Raw genomic sequence first — 21,220 nt, 5'->3', positions numbered from 1 at the left:
CGGGGGTGAAAGCAAGGAGAGAGGTGCATTTGGCTGGGGTGGGGTGGAGTGGTGGGGGAAAATTCAGACATCTGTAATTAAACAACAATAATTTTTTTAAAGAAAGAAATATTAAACACTTTCCATTATTCTATTCAGGAAAAAGAAAAAAAATGCTAATCATCTCCACTTTTGTTAAACAGTATTGTGCAAGTCCTATCAGTACAATAAAGCAAGAAAAATAATTTAAAGAATGTACTAAGATAAGAAAAGAGAAAATAAATTTGTTGTTACAGCATTACCAGTTAAGTAGAAAATTTCAAAAATTGTTAACCAATCTTAGAAATACTAAGTAAATTAAGCCAGATATCTTGGTACTGAAGAAATGCACAAAAGTCAAATGAATTTCTATATTCTAACAACATTCTTTTGGAAATAAAAATAAAAAATATCAACAATATTTACAATAAAATTCTAGAAAATTAAACACCTCAGGATAAATCTAACAAAGGTGTGCAAGATCTCTAAACTGAAGACTACAAAATATAACAAAGCAATTAAAGAAGGCCTGAGTAAATAGAGGAATATTTACTTGTTCATATACATATGTACATAGATTCAAGGCCAGAATATTGTTAAACCATCAATTCTCTTAAATATTTCATAGATTTAATATAATACTGATTTTAAAAAAACAGCATGTTTGTAAGCCCTGGCTGGCATAGTTCAGTGGATTGAGTGCGGGCCTGCGAACCACATGATTGCGGTTCGATTCCCAGTCAGGGCACATGCCTGGGTTGCAGGCCAGTTCCCAGCAGGAGACTCACGAGAGGCAACCATACATTGATACTTCTCTCCTTCTCTCCTTCCCTTCCCCTCTAAAAGATAAATAAATAAAATATTTAATTAAAAAAACAAACAAAAAAAGCCAGCATGTTTGTTTTGGAGATTGAAAAGGTAATTTACATTTTACATGAAAATGAAAAAGTTTTAGAATTGCCTTGACTTTTTTGATGAAAAAAATAATTGAAGGAATTACTTTACTAGATATTAAGACTCAGTATGAAGCCACAGTAAGTAGGACATTTCAATACTGATATGAGAACTGTATTAGACCAATGAAACAAAACAACCCAATAGAAACAACAGACTTAAGATCACTTGATTTATGAGAATGATTCTATTCTAATTAAGCAGGCAAGAATAAACTTTTCAATAAATGCTGCAGGATCCATTAGATATCCATGTGGGAAAAAATCCAACCCCTAGCTCATAACAGATGTTTGAATGAAGTTGAGATGGCTATTAGATGTAAATGGAAAAGTTCAGATCATCAAACTATTAAGTAAACAAACAAACAAACCAAAAAAAGCAAAACCCCAAACCCAAGCAAATGGGTTTAATCCTCTTAGGTTTGAATTTAGTTTTTTTTCTTGTGCTCAATTTTTATTGGGAAACTTTTCATTAAATTTATTGGGGTGACATTGGTTAATAAAATTATATAGGTTTCAGGTATACAATCCATGATCTCTATATCATGTCATGTGATAACCACCCTAAGTCGGGTCTTTGTTCATCACAATTTCCTCTTGAACTCTGAACAGAAAAATGTTTCTCAAACTGGACACAAAATTGCTGACTATTAAAAACTGACAAAGTGAATATTTAGGGAGTGAAAAACTAAACACAGATTGGAAAAAATATTTCAAATACATATTTGCAAAAGGACTCATGTAGAATACAAGAAATTCTAGAAATCAGTAAAAGACTTAAATTGACAAGAAACAAATAAACATAAAAATTTTAGAAAATTTAAAAAAGAAAATAGGCAAGTGACTTGAAAAGATACATTACAAAATATATAAAAGAGGGCATCCACATGCATAAAAACATTTTAAAAAGTGTTCAATATTATGACTCAGTAGATATAAAAATACTAAAATAAAATCATCATGACACACTTACCAGAACACATTGAATTATTAAAATCAAGGTTTGGCAAACCGTGGCTTATGGGCCAAATTTTGTCCATGGCCTATTTTTGTACAGCCTAGAAGGTTAGTAAAAATATATGCAACAGGGATCATATTTGGACAAAAATATTTGCTGTCTGACCCTACTAGAAAACATGCTGTTTCCTAATTGAGGCTTACAGTATCAATTTTTGGCAAATGTTATTTTTTTCTTACATTTCTTTCATCTCATGTTATTGATGGTTTTGTAGATGAATAAAAATGGTTTGGAAGAATCTTCAACACTATATACAGAAGAAGTCAAAGATGATTCTCAGATTTCTTTTTTGGGTATAAGTACAACATAAATGAATATTTATATCCACAAAAATCATGAACACTCAGGTTCTTTGCAATTTTATTCATAATAGCCAAACACAGGAACCAAAGCAAATGTTCATCAACATTAAAATATAAATTCATTTTTTATATTTATACAATGGAACACTGTGTGACAGTCAAAAATAACCAACTACTAATAAATGCAATGAAACAGATGGGTCATACAGAAACAGTATTGATTGAAAGAAATCAGACTGAAAAGAGTACATATTATTTGCTTCCATTTATATGATGGTTTCAAAACAGTCAAGACTAATCTAAACTGTGGTTGTAGGAATCACAATAGTAGCTACCTATAGAGATTAATGGTAGAACTGAGGCAATAGATAGTCCTTTGGACATTTGGAATGTTCTATATCTTTTCCTGTGTGTTCATTAGACTGTGGCATGCAGTTGGTAAACACTCATCAAGCTATTAACTTAAAATTTGTGCATTTTGTGGTATATGGTATACTTATTTTTTAAAAAAGATAAAGTTCATAGATATCCCGAATTCTCTTCACAGACATAGAAGGTCAGAACCACTGACCTATGGTAAAAATGATATATAAACTATGTTGAAAGATGAAATAGAGAAGATATTCTGATGGCATGGGATAAATTTGTAAACTGTGGTTACTAATGAATTATGAATGTGGACAAAAGTTACCTTAATAGGTACACAAATAACTAAGCCACTAATATGGTAGAAAATTTTGAGAAGCAATACAAACTGTCCCTAGCCAAAGGAAAAGGGTGAGCCAACATGCAAAGGCAAGATGATTAAGAAATTAAACAAGGCAGAACACAAAAAATGCACAGAGAGATGTTAGAAAGGCAATGTTCAACAAATTTGAGTGAGTAATAGAACATGGAGATTTGGAGAAGAACTTTAGTTCTTTTTTTATTGTTGTTCAAGTACAGTTGTCTATTTTTCCCCCACCCCAGCCATCCCCACCTCCCACCCCTGATCCCACCGCCCTTCCCCCCTGGTTTTGTCCATGTGTCCTTTTTTCATGGTGTACCCAGCTCACCTAAGGAAGTAAATATGTGCCTTGGATATAATAAGAACCATCTCTTTTACAGAGAGAGATGAGAAGGAGGTGTGGTTGCATAAATGATTAATGATCAAAAAGCTTAGACAAAGAGAACAACTGAAGGAATGGAGAGACTAAAATCTGAGACATATTAATGGTGGGTTTTATTGATTGGCTATGAGAGGGAAAGAGAAGGGGTCTAAAACGATTCTCATTTATTCTGGGTAAGAGGGAGATGTTGTTACTCACTTGAGAAACAAAAATGTTGGAGGAGGAAATGGTGGAGATGAAGAAAGGTGATGAGAGCAATCTAGACGAGATGGCTTTTGAGATATATATCCAACATTTCTATATCCATATACAACTTAAGCTAGAGGCCTGAATATAATATGAATAAAAATAAATAGAAATATTGACTTGGAGAGTTAACAGTAGATAGATTTTTGTTATTTCTGTGGAATAAGTAAACCAGGAAAACTTTCCAACTGTATAAGTAGTTGGAAAGAACAGAGTCCTGGAGAAGAGTGGGACTAAAGAAGAAAATGGAAAAAAATTAATAAGTGCAGACAGAAAAGTAAGATAAAACAAAACAAAAAAATTATGTCAGTAGCATTGGAAGAAGAGAGAATTATAAGAGAAAAGCACCTTCAATTGTTTTGAATGCTGCAGAGGAAGCAAAAGTTGGAAACATACTACTTTAAGCATGATCCATGGATACCTAAGTGTCTCTACAACACTTTCAATGGTTTCATGAAGTCAAAATTACTTTAATAATAATATTAATGTGTCATTTTGTGCTTTTCTTGTGTTTAAATTTTTACTAATGGTGTAAAACTGTTGGTACCTTAGCATGAATGAGGCTAGTGACATCAAATTATACAAGTAGTCATTGCCTTGTTCACCACCACACTTTCAGGGGGAAAAAGTGGCCAGTTTTATTAAATAATGCCTTTAATCAAGCAGGAAAAATAATTTTGTTAAATTTTGACCCTTTTAATAATGCATGTGATGACAGAAACACCAATTCAAAAGAACCTATGCACTCCAATGTTCATAGCATTGTTATTTACAATAACCAAGTGCTGGAAACAGCCTAAGGGCCCATCAGTAAATGAGTGAATAAAAAACTATGGTACATTTACACAATGGAATATTATATGCAGCAGAAAGAAAAAAAGGAGCTCCTACCCTTCAGGACAGCATGGATGGAACTAGAGAGCATTATGATGAGTGAAATAAGCCAGGCAGTGTGGGACGAATACCATATGATCTCACTTATAAGTGGAACCTTATCAGCAAAACAACAAGGGAGAAAAATAGAACCAGAGACATGGAAATAAAGAACAAACTGACACTGACCAGAAGGGAATGGGGAGCAGGAATAACAGGGGAAAGAAGGGGAAGGGTCAAGTCAAGGAACATGTATCAAGGACCCATGGACAAAGACTAAAAAGGGGGAAGGATTAAAAGTGGGAGGTGGAGGTGGGTAGGGCAGGGGAGAGTAATAGAGGAAAAATCAGGACAGCTGTAATTGAACAACAATAAAGATTAAATTAAATTAAAAATTAAAGAAAACAATGCATGTGATGAAATGTAAGTATACATAGAGTACTTCTGCAGCATTCTGACAGAAGATGATTGCTTTGAGGAAAAGCACTTACACAATTATTGGAGTTGGAAGATGAATGAGCCAGCCCCCTTTTCATGAAGTAACATTTGTATTGGAAAGAATGACTGTCAGACACCCATGTGCTACTCATACTTGGATATTTGGCACCTATTTTCTTGAAAATGGGTGAGTTGAACCTGCCATGTCAAGGAAAAGGCAGATGATATTTGCTGCTCATGACAAAATTTGAGATTTCAAGTGAATTTTGGAACTTTGGAAAACCTGTATCTACCCCTCAGAGCACAGGTAGCAAACACAAGGCCCACAGGCTGAATCTGGTCCTTCACCTTGTTTTATCTGGCCCACCACCCTTTTTTTCTATCCAGCAGCAGTGCCAAGCTCCTTGCCCCTAGTTAAGAAGGTTACATTTATACAGTCCTAAAACTCCACCTGACCCTTTGAAGGTGACCACGAGGCAGCTGAGGCCTTGGCAAAAAATTTTGACATCCCTACCTTAGAGTTTTATACCTTCCCAATATTTAGAGACAGTTCTCACATGTTTTTTCATCATGTTTCATGCAGTACCATAAACATTGAATAACACAATGTGCCACTAGTGATGCTGGAAGTGTTCCCAAGAAGCAGAGAAAAGTCATGACGTTACAAGAAATAGTTGAATTGGCCCTGGCTGGTGTGGCTCAGTGGATTGAGTGTCAGCTTAAAAACCAAAGGGTTGCTGGATCAATTCCCAGTCAGGGCACATGCCTGGGTTGTAGGCCAGGTCCCTAGTAGAAGGTGCTCAAGAGGCAACCACATGTTGATGTTTCCCTCTCTTTCTCCCTCCTTTCCTCTCTAAAATTAAATAAATAAAATGTAAAAAAAGAAGAAATAGTTGAATTGCTTGGTATGCACCACACATTGAGGGCTGCAGCTGAAGTTTGCCTGTCATTTCAAGATAAATGAATCCATAGTAAGTATCACTGTAAAAACAGAATAGAAAATTCATTAAGTTGTTGCTGCAGCTACAACTACATCACAGGTACAAAAACTGTGCACTTTTTGCAGGAATACTTTTTTATCTCATATTGAAAATGCATCAGGCCAACTGTAATAGAGTGCCAATAAAATTGATTATTGATAGATATATAAAAAATAAAAAAGAAAACACAGTTTTTATGTGAGGGCAGAATTGCTATAAGAAAGGAATACTTATAGATTCTATGATTTGAGAAAAAGAAAAGTTATTATATGACAAATTATAGCAAAAGGAGGGTGAAGGATGTAAAGCAGTAGAATTTAATGCCAGAAAATGATGATTTGATAATTTTAGAAAGAGATTTAGCTTTAAAAATATGAAGATAACAGGAGAAGCAACTTTTGCCAATCAAGGCAGCAGACAAGTTCCCAGATGTCATCAGCAAAACCATTGAAGAAAAATGGTATTTGCCTGAACAGGCTTTTTAATGCAGATAAAAGTGCCCCATTCCAGGAAAAAAAAAGTCACAAAGAACATATATCAGTGATAAAGAGAAGTGAGAACCAGGATTTAAGTCAGAAAGGAATAAGCTAACTCTACTCTTTTGTACACATGCAGTCAGGTTTATGATCAGGACTACCTATAAAGCTGCTAACCCCCAAGCCATGAAGGGAAAAGATAAACACCAATTGTCATTCTTGTGGTTATAGAACAAAAAGGACTGGACAACAAGAACCCTTTCTTTAGATTGGTTTATTGATGTTTAGTCTCTGAAGTCAGGAAGTACCTTACCAGAAAAGGGACTGCCTTTTAAAGTTCTTTTGATTTATACAATGTCCCTGGACATTCAGAATCCCATGAGTTCAGCACCAAAGGCATCAGAATGGTCTACTTGCTCCCAAATATGTTTCTAATTCAGCCACTAGCCCAGGGGGTTATAAAGATTGTTAAAGCTCATTACACATGGTTCTCTATGGAAAGGATCATCAAAACAATGTGAGAGAATCTTGAAATAACATTGTGAAAGTCTGGAAGGATTACACTTTTGAAGATGCTATCATTGTTACAAAAAAAGGCATGAAAACCATCAAGCCTAAAATAATAAATTAAGTCCTGGTGGAGAAAACTGTGTTTAAATGCTGTGCACGACTTCGCAGGATTTATGATAAAGCCAAGCAAGGAAATCATGAAAGAGATTGTGGATATGGCCAAAAAAAATGGTACGGTGTGAAAGGTTTTAAGATATGAATCTTGGGGAAATTTAAGAGCTAACAGACAACACACCAGGAGAATTAACAGGAGATGACTTCATGGAGATGAGTGCTTCTGAGCCAGTGTCAGACAATGAAGAAAAAGACATAGAAGAAGCAGTGGCAGAAAAACAAATTATTATACAATATGGCATAAGGGTTTTGATTACTCAAGGCTGCTTTTGACTTCTTTTATGACATGGATTCTTCTATGATATGGGCACTGAAACTAAAGCAAATGGTGAAAGACAGATTGATAAACTATAGAAACAGTTTTAGAGAAATGAAAGAGCAAAAAGTTTCTAACAGAAATTATAATATATTTCCATATAGTTACACTATGTATGCTTGCCTCTCTTGCCTCCCCTTTCTCTTTTTGCCTCTGCCACTGCTGAGACTACAAGAACAACTCTTCCTCTTTCTCCTCCTCCTCAGACTACTCAATTTGAAGAACACACAAAAATGAAGACTTTCATGATGATCCACTTCCACTTAATGAACAGTAAATAATCATCAGGCTATGCAGCCAGTAAACTTATCTGTTATTTATGTGTGTGAGTGTCTTCATGTGAAAATCTAATAACTGTACTGCAAGAACTGTATGATATGTTTCTGTGTCACCACCATCATCACCTAAGTATTCATCTTTTAAAACACTGTGTGCAAGACTTGTAGGGAGGTGTGTGATAGTTAATATAAAACTAATAGCCCTGACTGGTTGGTTCAGTGGGCTGAGCACCAGACTGTGACCCAAAATGTTACTGATTCGATTCCCATTCAGGGAACATACCTGGGTTGTGGGCCAGGTCCCCATTTGGGAACGTGTGAGAAGCAACTGACTGATGTTTCTTTCACACCTTGATGCTTCCTTCCTTCTTTTCCCCTTCCTTATCTCTCTGAAAAATAAATAAAATCTTTAAAAAATAATTTTTAAAAACTAATAATGTCTTAGTTTTCCTGCTGTTTTATAACTTTGCTTTCAAAGATTTACATTACTATATAGTATACCTCTACCTCATAATTGGAGAAATAGCTTATTAGCCTCTCATCATAGGCAAGTGATTTTAAAAATGTAACAATATTTCTAATGCTGTATTATGAATATGACTGTAATACTGTGTTATAAAATTTTTATAAAGTTTTATTTATTAGTGTATAGGCTAGTCTACTATGAAGTACTGTATCAATTATATTAGGTTATCACAATGCAATCATATTATTGCTTTTTCATAATCGATGCATGAATAATTCATTAAAATGATAAATAATAAATATGATTTTTTCACATTTTTATGTCTAGTATTAGTAATATAACATCTACAGTGTTTTGTGTCATATAAGACAATATTGATGTAGGTTCTGACAGACAATTAATCTTGTAAAGAGATGAAGTAAACTTATTGTATGAATAAATAACACTACAGACTGTACATGTTTTTCTCTTCCTTAGAGTTTTCTTCATAACATTTTCTATATCTTGCTTTACCATGAGAATATAGTATATAATACAAATCACATATAACATGTGCTAACTCTTTATGTTAGTAGGAAAGTCAGTATTAGGCTATTAGTTAAGTTCTGAGGGAGTCAAAAGTTATACACAGATTTCAGTTGTGAGCGGTGTTGGTGCCCATAAACCCTCACATTGCTCAAGTATAAACTTTATTTGTTTTAATTTCTGCCATCTTAGTATGTGTTTAGATATTTTCTTCCCTGATATTATTGCCTACTTTTGGATTTGTTTTATTATACTATAATATTCCTTGGTAAATTTGAAAATTAAACATTTCTTTTCTGTTAGTACTTTTGAATATACAAAAAATTATGTAGGCTATTTATCAGAGCTTAATATCAAGTATCATTTTTATCTTTCTCCTGGAAAATGAAAGATTTTACTTTCAACACTCTTTATTCATATACTATTGTTTTGTGCATTTTAGTTCCATAAATATTCTGAGCTCTAGGATACAGTGTTCTTGTTGTTTTATACAGTCAATATTTACAATAAATATTTACTTATATTTAACTACACATTTACCATTTTTATTGCTCTTAATTGTTTTCTTTTCCTCCAACCTTTCTATCCATGACCATTTCCTTTGTTTTATAAAGAGTCACTAGTGTTTCCTTAAGTCAGTGTGTTTTTGTCATGTACTCTTAGTTTTTGCTTATCTGATAATGCCCTTATTTCACTTTGGTTCTTGAGGTGTAAATTTGCTGAGTATATAACTCTAATTTAGCATTCACTTTTTAATCAGCACATTAAGACTTATTTCAACCTATTCTGGCTTTCATTGTTGCTGAGAATGCATTCATACATCTTATTGTTTCTTTATTGAAATTGATCTCTATTTTTTCTTTAAGGTTAACATTATTTTTATTTCTGCAGTGTCACTATGATGAGTCTAATGTTGATTGTTTTTATTCATTCTGCTTGAGACTGTTGAGCCCTTTAAATGTGAGACTCAGTTTCTCATCAATTCTAAAAGCCATTATTTCTTCAAATACTGTTTTTCTGTCATTTTTCTCACTTTGTGGAACTCTTCTCACTTTATATTATTATCCTTTTATTATCTCTTCTCCACCCTTCCATTTTTCTTTCTTCACCCATTGCAGTTTATTCTAACCAACCTCTAGTAATTCTTTCTTTAGCCATGTCCAATCTGCCTTTGAGTTCTTATGTTATGCTAAACCTCCAGCTTTTCTAGTTTCTGAAATCCTAAATGTCACTCTGTATAGTTTGCAGTTTCTTGCTGAAATATTTCAGTTCAGCATGTAATTTCCATGTGCAAATCACAACTAGTTGTTTAAAGTCTATGTCAGGTAATTCAACTATCTTGAGTGACTCTGGGTTCATTTTTATTACATTTCATTTTGTTGTATCTGATTCATGTTGTCTTGTCTCTTCATTTGCCTGTTTATTATTGTATTTCAGTTACTGTAATTAAAAATTATTGAAAGAAATAATTTGAAGACTAGGATGATGATTTTTTCACCTATGTCAAAAAATTGGAAACATGAAGAATATAAAATCACATTAATCCAGTTCTAAGATTTTTCTAAATTAGATAGATGACTTGAATCAGGCCTGAATATAACAAGGGTGATTTAATCCTGGTCCATCCTTATTTCTAGTATATAGACCTCTGGGATCCAAAAAATAAATGCAAGTTGTTTAACCCTTGCCAGGTTCTATATTCTTACCATGGTTTTACTCTGTTTATGAGTTGGTAAGATGAGCTTCTTAACATCAGTCACAGCTTCAGGTTTACAAATGCATCATTGGCAGAAGGAACCAAAAGTCATGATCTTTTTTCCTGGATACCTGTCTCTTTCTGGATCCTTCATTATCTTATTAGCTTCAGGATGCTTGTAGTATTTTTCTATATTTTAGTTGTTTTTAGTGCAAGACTCATTATTAGAAGCTGATGCCCCAAATATTTTAATTTAATTTAGCTGTGCATTTCCTTTGTAAGCACCATAAGAAACGGCATTTTTTAGATGAGTTCTTCAGGGTAGAGGAGGTAAAATCTGTGAATACTTGAGTATGTAGGTCAAACTGTGTGTATATATTCACTTTTTTGTGATATAAGTTTCATTGTATTTTGTCCAAAAGTGTGTGTGTGCATGCATTCACCTATAATAATTGGTGAAAAATCTTAAAAGTTAGATCAATTTATATTATAGATAAACCCAAAGTCAAAATCTTTAGATGATATCAGAGAGGATTATAAATTTTACCAGAATCTTTTACAGAAGCATAACTTTAAAAATTATTTAATGAGGCATTACATATATAAGTTGCAACTGCAAGAGAGAAGAAGAAAAGTAAGAGAATTGTAAAAGCTCTTATATTTCAATTGGTTAAATTTTGTGTCTTGAATATTAGCATCATTAAGGCATTTATGAATATTTCAAATACAAGCAATATGGTGATCACTTCTCTTCTTCAACCTCCCCCAAATCTTTAAACAAATCAAGAGAGCCCTGGCTGGTGTAGCTCAGTGGATTGAGTGCGGGCCTGCCAACCAAAGGATCACAGTTCAATTCCCAGTCAGGGCACATATCTGGACTGCAGGCCAGTTTCCAGAAGGGGACGCACAAGAGGCAACCATACATTGATATTTCTCTCCCTCTCTCCTTCCCTTCCCCTCTAAAGATAAACAAAATCGTTAAAAAATATGAAGAGATTTTTCTCTTTTTCAATAACCTAAATCCAAGGAGATATTTGAAAATAAGAGAAAATAGTATATTTTAGGTGATTAACAGCATAAATTTGGCATGTTTACTTCATGAAGATTCCTATTGCACTGATAATATTTCCACTGAAGAAGACATGGAAATAGAATAAAAATGTTAAGATCACTATTCTAGTGTAGATTTATATTTTCTAACATTTAAATGTTACATTTTTAAATTTAGATTTTTGTCACATATTTTTGTCATTTTCAAATCTTTTTAAACATCTTAAAGATTTCTTTTCTGTGTTGAAGAATTCATTGGCATATTGATGCATAAAATAATTTAGCATAATGAGTAGAAATTTTTCATATAAATACTCATCTACATTACATTTATTCTATTATTGTTAACCTAAATATCAGATAAATAGGTTAAGAATAATTATTAAACATAACAATCCCGATTATATACAAATGTTACCAGTCGATGTCTGTTCGTTGTTCACAGTACATAATCCAAAGGTATTGAGCATAGCCGTTGCAATTCTAATGGCCCAGAAAGTTATTTACCTATAGAAATTGCCCAAACAATAGCAATCTTCATGATGGCCTTAGTCCGCGAATTGAAAGGGCTATGCTCAATAGGATTACGTATTGCTACATACCGATCCAGCGAGATAGCACAGAGGTGCATGATGGACGCTGTAGAAAATAAAACATCTAGAGAAATCCAGACAGGGCACAAATACCTAGGTAGTGGCCAGACATAATCTGAAAGAAAAGATAAAGAACACAAAAACATATTATACAAATGATGCTGACTGCAGTTTTAAATTTTAGTCTACTTATTTCACTCTCATAATCTAAGCATTTAATTTCATTTTTTTATTGTTGTTCAAGTACAGTTGTCTACATTTCCCCCACAACTACCCCAACCCAGCCATCTCCACCTCCCTCACCCTGATCCCCACACCCATTAGTTTTGTCCATGAGTCCTTTATAGTTGTTCCTGAAAACCCTTTCCTCTGATCCCCCATTAGCCCCTCCCATCTCCCCTGTGGTTACTGTCAGATTGTTCTTAACTTCAATGTCTCTGGTTATATTTTGCTTGTTTTTCTTTTTGATTAGGTTCCAATTAAATGTGAGATTATATGGCATTTCTCCCTCACTGCCTGGCTTATTTTACTTAGCATAATGCTCTCCACTTCAATCCATGCCGTTGCCAAAGTTAGGTGCTGCTTCTTTAGTTCTGTTGCATAGTATTCCATTGTGTGAATGTGCCATAGTTTTTTATCCATTCGTTTACTGATAGACACTTAGGTTGCTTCCAGCATGCAACTATTATAAATTGTGCTGCTTTGAACATCTGGGTGCATAAGTTCTTGTTGATTGGTGTTACTGGGGTTTTAGGATATAATCCCAACAGTAGAATTGCTGGTTTCATTTTTAGTTTGCTGAGGAAATTCCATACTGTTTTCCTCAGTGGCTGCACCAGTCCGCATTCCCACCAACAGTGCACTAAGTTTCCCTTTTCTCCACATCCTCTCCAACACTTGTTTGTATATTTGTTAATGATGACCATTCTCATTGGTTTGAAGTGGTATTTCAGTGGTTTTATTTTGCATCTCTCTGATGGCTAGTGATGCTGAACATCTTTTCATATGTCTCTGGGCCCTCTGTATGTCCTCCTTAGAGAAGTGTCCCTTCAGATCTTTTGCCCATTTTTTTGACTGAATTGTTTGTCTTCCTGGAGTGGACTCATGTGAGTTTCTTATCTATTTTGGAGATCAAACCCCTGTCTGAAGAATCATTGGCAAATATGTTTTCCCATACACTTGGTACCGTTTTCATTTTAATGCTGTTTTTTTTTTTTTTTTTTAGCCATGAAGAAGCTTTTTATTTTGATGAGATCCCATTTGTTTATTTTTTCCTTTATGTCTCTTGCTTTAGGGGACATATCAGTGAAAATATTGCTGTGTGGAATATCTGAGATTTTCCTGCCCATGTTAACCTGAAGTACTCTTATGGTGTCATGCCTTATGAATTTCCTATGTATACTATCATGTCATCTGCAAACAATAACAATTTTGCTTCCTCCTTTCTAATTTGCATGCCTCTTACTTCTTTTTCTTGTGTGATTTCTGTGGCTAGGACTTCCAATACTGTGTTGAATAGGAGTGATGAAAGTGGACAACCTTATCTTATTCACCTTGAACTGATTTTTGTGTAAGGTGTAAGTTGAACTTATTCACCTTGAACTGATTTTTGTGTAAAGTGTAAGTTGGTGGTCGAGTTTCATTTTTTTGATTGTAGCTTTCCAGATCTCCTGACACCATCTGTTGAAGAGGCTCTTTTTACTTCATTTTATGTTTCTTCACCCTTTTTCAAATATTAATTGACCACAGAGAGTTGGGTTTATTTCTGGTCTCTGTGTTCTGTTCCATGGGTCTATGTGTCTCTTCTTATGCCAGTAGCAGGCTATTTTGATTACAGTTGCCTTGTGATACAGTTTGATGTCAGGTATTGTGATCCCTCCTACTTTGTTCTTCTTTCTCAAAATTGTAGCTGCTATTTGGGGTTGTTTATGGTTCCATATAAATTTTGAAGTGTTTGTTCTATGTCTGTGAAATATGCCATTGGTACTTTAATAGGTATTGCATTGAATCTGTAAATTGCTTTGGGTAGTATGGACATTTTGGTGATGTTAATTCTTCCAATCCATGAACACAGTATATATTTCCATTTGTTTGTGTCCTCCTTGATTTCTTTTTTCAGTGTTGTGTAGTTTTCTGAGTATAGCTCTTTTACCTCCTTCGTTGGGTTTATTCCTAGGTACTTTCTTTTTCTGGTTGTTATATCAAATGGGATTTTCTTCCTGATTTCTATTTCTGATATTTCATTTTTGGTGTACAAAAATGCCTTTGATTTCTGAATGTTGACTGTATACCACTGCTTTGCCAAATTCACCTTTTATATCAAGTTGCTTTTTGGTGTAATCTATAGAATTTCCTATGTATACTATCATGTCATCTGCAAACAATAACAATTTTGCTTCCTCCTTTCTAATTTGCATGCCTCTTACTTCTTTTTCTTGTGTGATTTCTGTGGCTAGGACTTCCAATACTGTGTTGAATAGGAGTGATGAAAGTGGACAACCTTATCTTATTCCTGATCTTAGTGGGAAAGATTTTAGTTTTTGCCCATTGAGTATGATGTTGGCTGTAGGTCTCTCATATATGACCTTTATTAGTTTGAGGAATGCTCTCTCTATTCTCACATTGCTGAGTGTTTTTATCATAAATGAGTGCTGTACCTCATCAAAAGCTTTTTCTGCATTTATTGATATAATCATGTAATTTTTGTCTTTCCTTTCATTTATATGATATATTACATTTATTGATTTATGAATATTGTACCATCCTAGCATCCTGGGATGAATCACAGTTTATCATGGTATATGATCTTTTTAATATATTGCTGGATTTGGTTTGCCAATATTTTGTTGAAGATTTTAGTGTTTATGTTCATCAGCGACATTGGCCTGTATTTTCTTTCTTTGTTATGTCTTTATGTGGTTTTGGGATTATGACGATGCTGGCTTCATAAGAAGAGTTTTAGAGTCTTCTTAGATTTTTTGTAATAGTCTGTGAAGGATAGGTGTTAGCTCTTCCTTAAATGCTTTGTAGAATTCTCCTGAGAAACCATGTTGTCCAGGGTTTTTGTGTGGTGGGAGTTTTTTTGATTAATGCTTTAATTTCATCACCTATTATTGGTCTTTTCATGCTGTCAGCTTCTTCTTCATTAAGTTTTGGAAGATTATATTTTTCTAGAAATTTGTCCATTTCACTTAGGTTTTCAAATTTCTTGGCATACAATTCTTCATAGGAATTTCGTACAATCCTTTGTATTTCTGTGGCATCAGTTGTAGTCTATGCTCTCTTCTTTCTGATTGTATTTGGGTCCTCTCTCCTTTTTCCTTGACTCCAAGAAAAAAGGCTTAAAGGCTTGTTGCTTAAAGGCTTGTTGATTTTATCTTTTTAAGGAACCAGGTCCTGGGTTTACTGATCATTGCTATTGTGCTTTTAGTCTCTATGTCATTTAATTCTGCTCTGATCTTGGTTATTTCCTTCCTTCTACTTGCTCTGGGCTGTCTTTGTAGTTGTTCCCTGAGTTCTTATAGGTGTAGGGTTAGGTTGTTTATTTGAAATGTTTCTATCTTTTTTAGGTAGCCCTGTATTGCTATGAACTTCACTCTCAGGACTGCCTTCACAGTGTCCCAGAAGTTTTGGATTATTTTGAGTTCATTTTCATTTGTTTCCAGAAATATTTTGTTTCTTCCTTGATCTCATTCTTGATCCATTCATTTCTAATAGCATAGTATTTAATCTCCATGAGTTTGAGTGTTTTTGAGATTTTCCTTGTAACTGAGTTACAAGCCATTCCTTGTCAGTTACAAGTCATTGTGATTTGAGAAAATGGTTGATGTGATTTAAATTTTCTTGAATTTGTTGAGGTTTTTGTGTCCTAATATGTGGTCTATCTTTGAAAATGTTCCATGTGCACGTGAAAAGAATGCATATTTTACTTCTTTGTGCTGAAAGGTTCCATATTTATCAGTTAAGTCCATTTCATCTAGGATAGTGGTGTCAAACTTATGTTCACTGGGGGCCACATCAGCCTCTCGGTTGCCTTCTAATGGCCGACTGTAATTTCAATTCCTTAATAGTTAAGGAGTAGTTACATTTATATAGTCCTAGAATTGTTTAGGTCCTTTGAAGGTAACTGCAAGGCTGATGCGTTTCCCAGTGACAATGAGTCTGACACCCCTGATGTTGCAATATCTTTGTTGAAATTTTGTTTGGATCACCTATCTATTTTTGACAGTGGGGTGTTAAAATTCCCTACTATAACTGTTTTTCTATCAATATCTTCAACAGATGGGAGTACCCATCAGACTGTCAGCGGATTTCTCAAAAGAGACCTTACAGGCAAGAAGGGGCTGGAAAGAAGTATTCCAAGTCATGAAATCCAAAGACCTACAGCCAAGATTGCTTTATCCAGCAAAACTTTCATTTAGAATGGAAGGACAGATAAAATGCTTCTCAGGTAAGGTCAAGTTCAAGGAGTTCATCATCACCAAGCCCTTATTCTATGAAATGCTAAAGGGACTTATATAAGAAAAAGAAGATGAAAAATATGAACAGTGAAAGGACAGCAAACTCACAGTTCTTAACAACCACACCTAAAGCAAAAGCAAACCAAGAGGACAGCTAGATCAGGAGTGGAACCATAAAAATGAAGAACACATGGAGGGTTAGCAACAGGGGAGTGGGAGGAGGAGAAGAGGGGAGAAGGTACAGAAAATAGCATAGACGGTAGGTAGTAAGAAAATAGCATAGAAGGTAGGTAGTAAATAGGGAGGAGGGCAAGAATAGTGGCGAAAATATAGAATCTAAAGAACTTGAGACACATGGTTATAAACTAAGGGGGGGAGAATGTCGGGGGAGGGAGTGTGCAGGTGGAGAGGAAGGAAGGGGGGAATAGAACAACTGTAATGGTATAATCAATAAAATATATTAAAAAAAACAAAAAAACAAAAAACTGATAAATGAATGACATTGAATAGATTCCCACTGAATCTGAAAAAACTGGTAATTAGGTGGTCTGAAGAAATCTACAGGTAAAGAATAAGATGGTGATTTCTAATGCTTAGTACAGTGTGCTGTGAAGGTGTCATTTGATGCAGTGATGAGAGAGAGGGAGGGATGGAGGGAGGGAGGGATGGAGAAGAGAGAGAGAGAGATTAAGTCCTAGAGGAGGCAAGGTTCCAGGCAGCATGGCTCCATTTCACTTAGTGATGAGCTTTTACCAACTACTAAAAGTCAGAAGCAACCTATGGAGTTGAGAGTGATAAATTGGAGGTCATTAGTTTGATAAACCCCAAGTAAAGTTAAGTATGACTTAGATATTTGGAAACTTAGTGAAGCAAACCATAGGCAAGGATTACTTTAAACCTACAAACTCTATATTTAGATTCAGGTTGAAAACCAGATTTTATCCATTTAATATTTTAAACAGTTCACTTTATATGGTAAAGTGGTTAATTTTAAGTGTATAATTATCATATGTATGTATACATATGTTTTAATTTTAAATAGATATGAAATATATTGCATTTAAACATTAAAATTTATTACTATCAGGGACACCACCAAATTAGAAGAAATAAATGAAGACCTAACAAGCCAGATAGCCTGACCTCAACTCTGAGCACACCAATATCCACATATACTGTCAGAACCATAAAATGGAAGCTGGTGAAAATAGAAATTTCTGAAATAGAAAAACATTTATTTTTCCTGAGGAGGAAAGCATGGGAATCAAGACAGCTAATTTGAAAATCTTGACTGACAACTGCACAAACGTTAGAATTATAGAACATGGAAAATGTTAACTTGAACTGTAGGCACTAACAAGTTGGGAATTGATTTCTTAAAATTTAGAAATGGAAAATAGCAATAAACATGAGCATGAAGATTTTTAATACTTACTAGTAAAAATGGAGGTTATTATTTTGTGAAAAGCAATTATTTTTGCTTGTCCTAGAGCATGGGAGAAAATTGTCACTATTACATGAATGTAAAAATTATTCATCTTGGCTTGTTATTATAGTTCTGTACTTCTAAGATTAAAAAATCATTATTCAATAATTTCAGGAGGAAACAAAATCTGATTTTTAAGAACTGTAATAAACTAAGATGCCATATTTTTACCATTGAACAGAATAAATGTAATAAGAATAATCGATTTTCTATACTGATTTGAATAAATTGTTATAATTGCATTACATATGACTTTGATCATTATTATTAAAAGATTTTTCTTTAATTCTAATTGTTGTTCAAGTACACTTTTCTGCCTTTTACCCCCATCTTAGCCCAACCCCCCAGCCCTCCTCACCTACCTCCAGGCTCCACCTAACCGCTGTTATTGTCCATGTGTCCTTTGTACTAGTTCCTTCAAACTCTTCTCTTCTTCCCCTGAAATTCCTTCCCCTCTCCCTTCTGGTCACTGTCAGCCTGTTCTCTATTTCATTGTCTTTGGCTATATTTTGCTTCTTTGTTTGTTTGGTTGTTTAGGTTCCTGTTAAAGGTGAGGTCATAAGGTATTTGTCTTTCACTGCCTGGCTTATTTCACTTAGCATAATGCTTTCCAGTTCCATCCATGCTGTCACAAAGGGGAGGAGCTCCTTTTTTCTTTCTTTCTATCTGCTGCATAGAATACCATTGCATAAATGTACCATAGTTTTTTTTTTAATCTGATAGCTATTTATTTATTTTTGAACATTTTTTAGAGATTTTATTTATTTATCTTTAGAGGGGAAGGGAAGGAGAGAGGGAGAGAAATATCAATGTATGGTTGCCTCTCATGCATCCGCTGCTGGGAACTGGGAACCGGCAACTGGCCTGCAACCCAGGCATTTGCCCTGACTGGGAATCGAACCGCGATCCTGTGGTTTGCAGGCCCGCGCTCAATCCACTGAGCTACACCAGCCAGGGCCTTGTACCATAGTTTTTTGATCCATTCATTTACTAATGGGCACCTAGGTTGTCTCCAGCACTTGGCTGTTGGAAATTGTGCTGCTATGAACATCGGGGTGCATAGAAGTTTGGATTGGTGTTTCAGGGTTCTTAGGACATAATCCAAACAGGGGAATTGCGGGGTCAAAAGGCATATCCATTTTGAGATTTCTGAGGAAATTCCATACTGTTTTCCAGAGTGGTTGTACCAGTCTGCAATCCCACCAACAGAGCACTAGGCTTCCCTTTTCTCCACAACCTCTCCAACACTTGTTGTTTGTTGCTCTATGATGTCCATTCTGACCAGTGTAAAGTGGTATCTCATTGTAGTTTTAATTTGCATCTCTCTGATAGCTAGTGATATTGAGCATCTTTTCATGTGTCTCTGGATCCTATGTATGTCCTTGGAGAAGTGTCTGTTCGAGTCCTTTGCCCATTTTTTAATTGGGTTGCTCATCTTTTTGGAGTGGAATAATGTGAGTTCTTTGTATATTTTGGAGATTAAACTCTTGTCTGAGGTATCATTGGCAAATATATTTTCCCATACAGTTGGTTTTCTTTTTATCTTAATACTGTTTTCTTTAGCCATGCAGAAGCTTTTTATTTTGATGAGATCCCATTAGTTTATTCTTTCCTTTGTGTTCCTTGCACTAGGGGACATACCAGTGAAAATATTGCTGCATGAAATATCTGAGATTTTCCTGCCTATTTTCTCCTATAGGACTTAAATGGTGTCAGAACTTATATTTAAATCTTTTATCCCCATTGAACTTATTTTTGTGTATGTGTAGGTTGGTGCTCAAGTTTTGGTTTTTTGCATGTAGATGTCGAGTTCTCCCAACACCATCTGTTAAAGAGGCTATTTTTACTCCACTTTATGTTGCTGCCCCCTTTGTGGAATATTAATAGACCATAGAGATTTTGGATTATTTCTGGGCTCTTTATTCTGTTTCATTGGTCTATGTGCCTGTTTTTATGCCAGTACCAGGCTGTTTTGATTCACAGTGGCCTTGTAATGCAGTTTTGTATCAAATATTGTGATCCCTTCTACTTTGCTCTTCTTGCTCAAAATTGCAGCAGCTTTTCAGGGGTATTTATGATTCCATATAGATGCTTGAAGTGTTTATTCTATATCTGTGAAATATGGCATTGGCACTTTAATAGGTATTGTGTTGAATCTGTAAATTGCTTTGGGTATTATGAATATTTTGATTCTGTTAATTCTTCTGATCAATGAACATGGTATATGTTTCCATTTGTTCATTTCTTCCTTGATTTTTTTCCTTCAGTGTTGTGTAGTTTTCTGAGTACAGGTCTTTTACCTCCTTGGTTAAGTTTATTCCTAGGTATTTTAGGATTCTCTTCACTATATCAAATGGGATTTTTTTCTTGATTTCAACTTCTGCTGTTTCATTGTTGGTATACAAAAACACCTTTAATTTCTGGATATTGGCTTTGTATCCAACTGTTTTGCCAAATTCATTTATTAGGTAAAGCACTTATTTGGCAGAGTCTATTGGATTTTCTCTGTACACTATCATATCATCTTCAAACGACAGTCTTGGTATCTCCTTTCAGATTTGGATGCCTTTTATTTCCTTTCCTTGTCTGATCACGGAGGATTAAACTACCACAGCCCTGGCTGGCGTAGCTCAGTGGATTGAGTGCGGGCCTGCAAACCACATGATCACGGTTCAATTCCCAGTCAGGGCACATGCCTGGGTTGCAGGCCAGTTCCCAGCAGGGGACTCATGAGAGGCAACCATACATTGATACTTCTCTCCTTCTCTTTCCCTCTAAAGATAAATAAAATCTAAAAAAAAAAACCCTTCCAATAGTATATTGAATAAAAGCGGTGAAAATTGACAACATTGTCTTGTTGATCTTAGTGGAAAAGCTTTTAGATTTTGCTCATTGAGAATGATGTTGGCTGTAGGACTCTCATATATGCCCTTTATTATGTTGAGGAATGTTCCCTCTATTACCGCTTTCCTGAGAGTTTTTTATCATAAAAGCATGCTGTACCTTACCAAAATTTCTTCTGCGTCTATTGATATGATCATGTGATTTTTGTCTTTGCTTTTGTTTTTGTGATGTATTACATTTATTGATTTGAGAATATTGTACCATCCTCGCATCCCTGGGATAGATCCCACTTGGTCATAGTGTATAATCTTTTTAATGTATTGCTGGATGCAGTTTGCTAATATTTTGTTGAGGACTTTAGCATCTATGTTCATTAGCAACATTGGCCTGAAGTTTTCTTTCTATGTTG

The 21,220-nt window shown here is 34.7% G+C and overlaps 1 protein-coding gene across 1 annotated transcript in view; it reads right to left on the bottom strand.

Annotated features, from left to right (window-relative positions):
• HTR2C (5-hydroxytryptamine receptor 2C) overlaps nt 1-21,220 on the bottom strand; it is a 137,986-nt gene that overhangs the window by 74,513 nt on the left and 42,253 nt on the right. The window contains exon 3 of the mRNA XM_037039741.1: nt 11,936-12,136. Within this exon, the coding sequence (XP_036895636.1) occupies nt 11,936-12,136 (201 nt within the window). The remainder of the gene's footprint in view (nt 1-11,935; nt 12,137-21,220) is intronic.

The sequence above is a fragment of the Sturnira hondurensis genome, unplaced genomic scaffold (genome assembly GCF_014824575.4).
Source record: "Sturnira hondurensis isolate 20B ecotype Veracruz unplaced genomic scaffold, ASM1482457v3 Scaffold0025478, whole genome shotgun sequence".
Taxonomy (NCBI): domain Eukaryota; kingdom Metazoa; phylum Chordata; class Mammalia; order Chiroptera; family Phyllostomidae; genus Sturnira; species Sturnira hondurensis.
The sequence above is the reverse complement of the archived record's forward strand: the minus strand, read 5'-3'. Positions and strand labels throughout refer to the sequence as shown.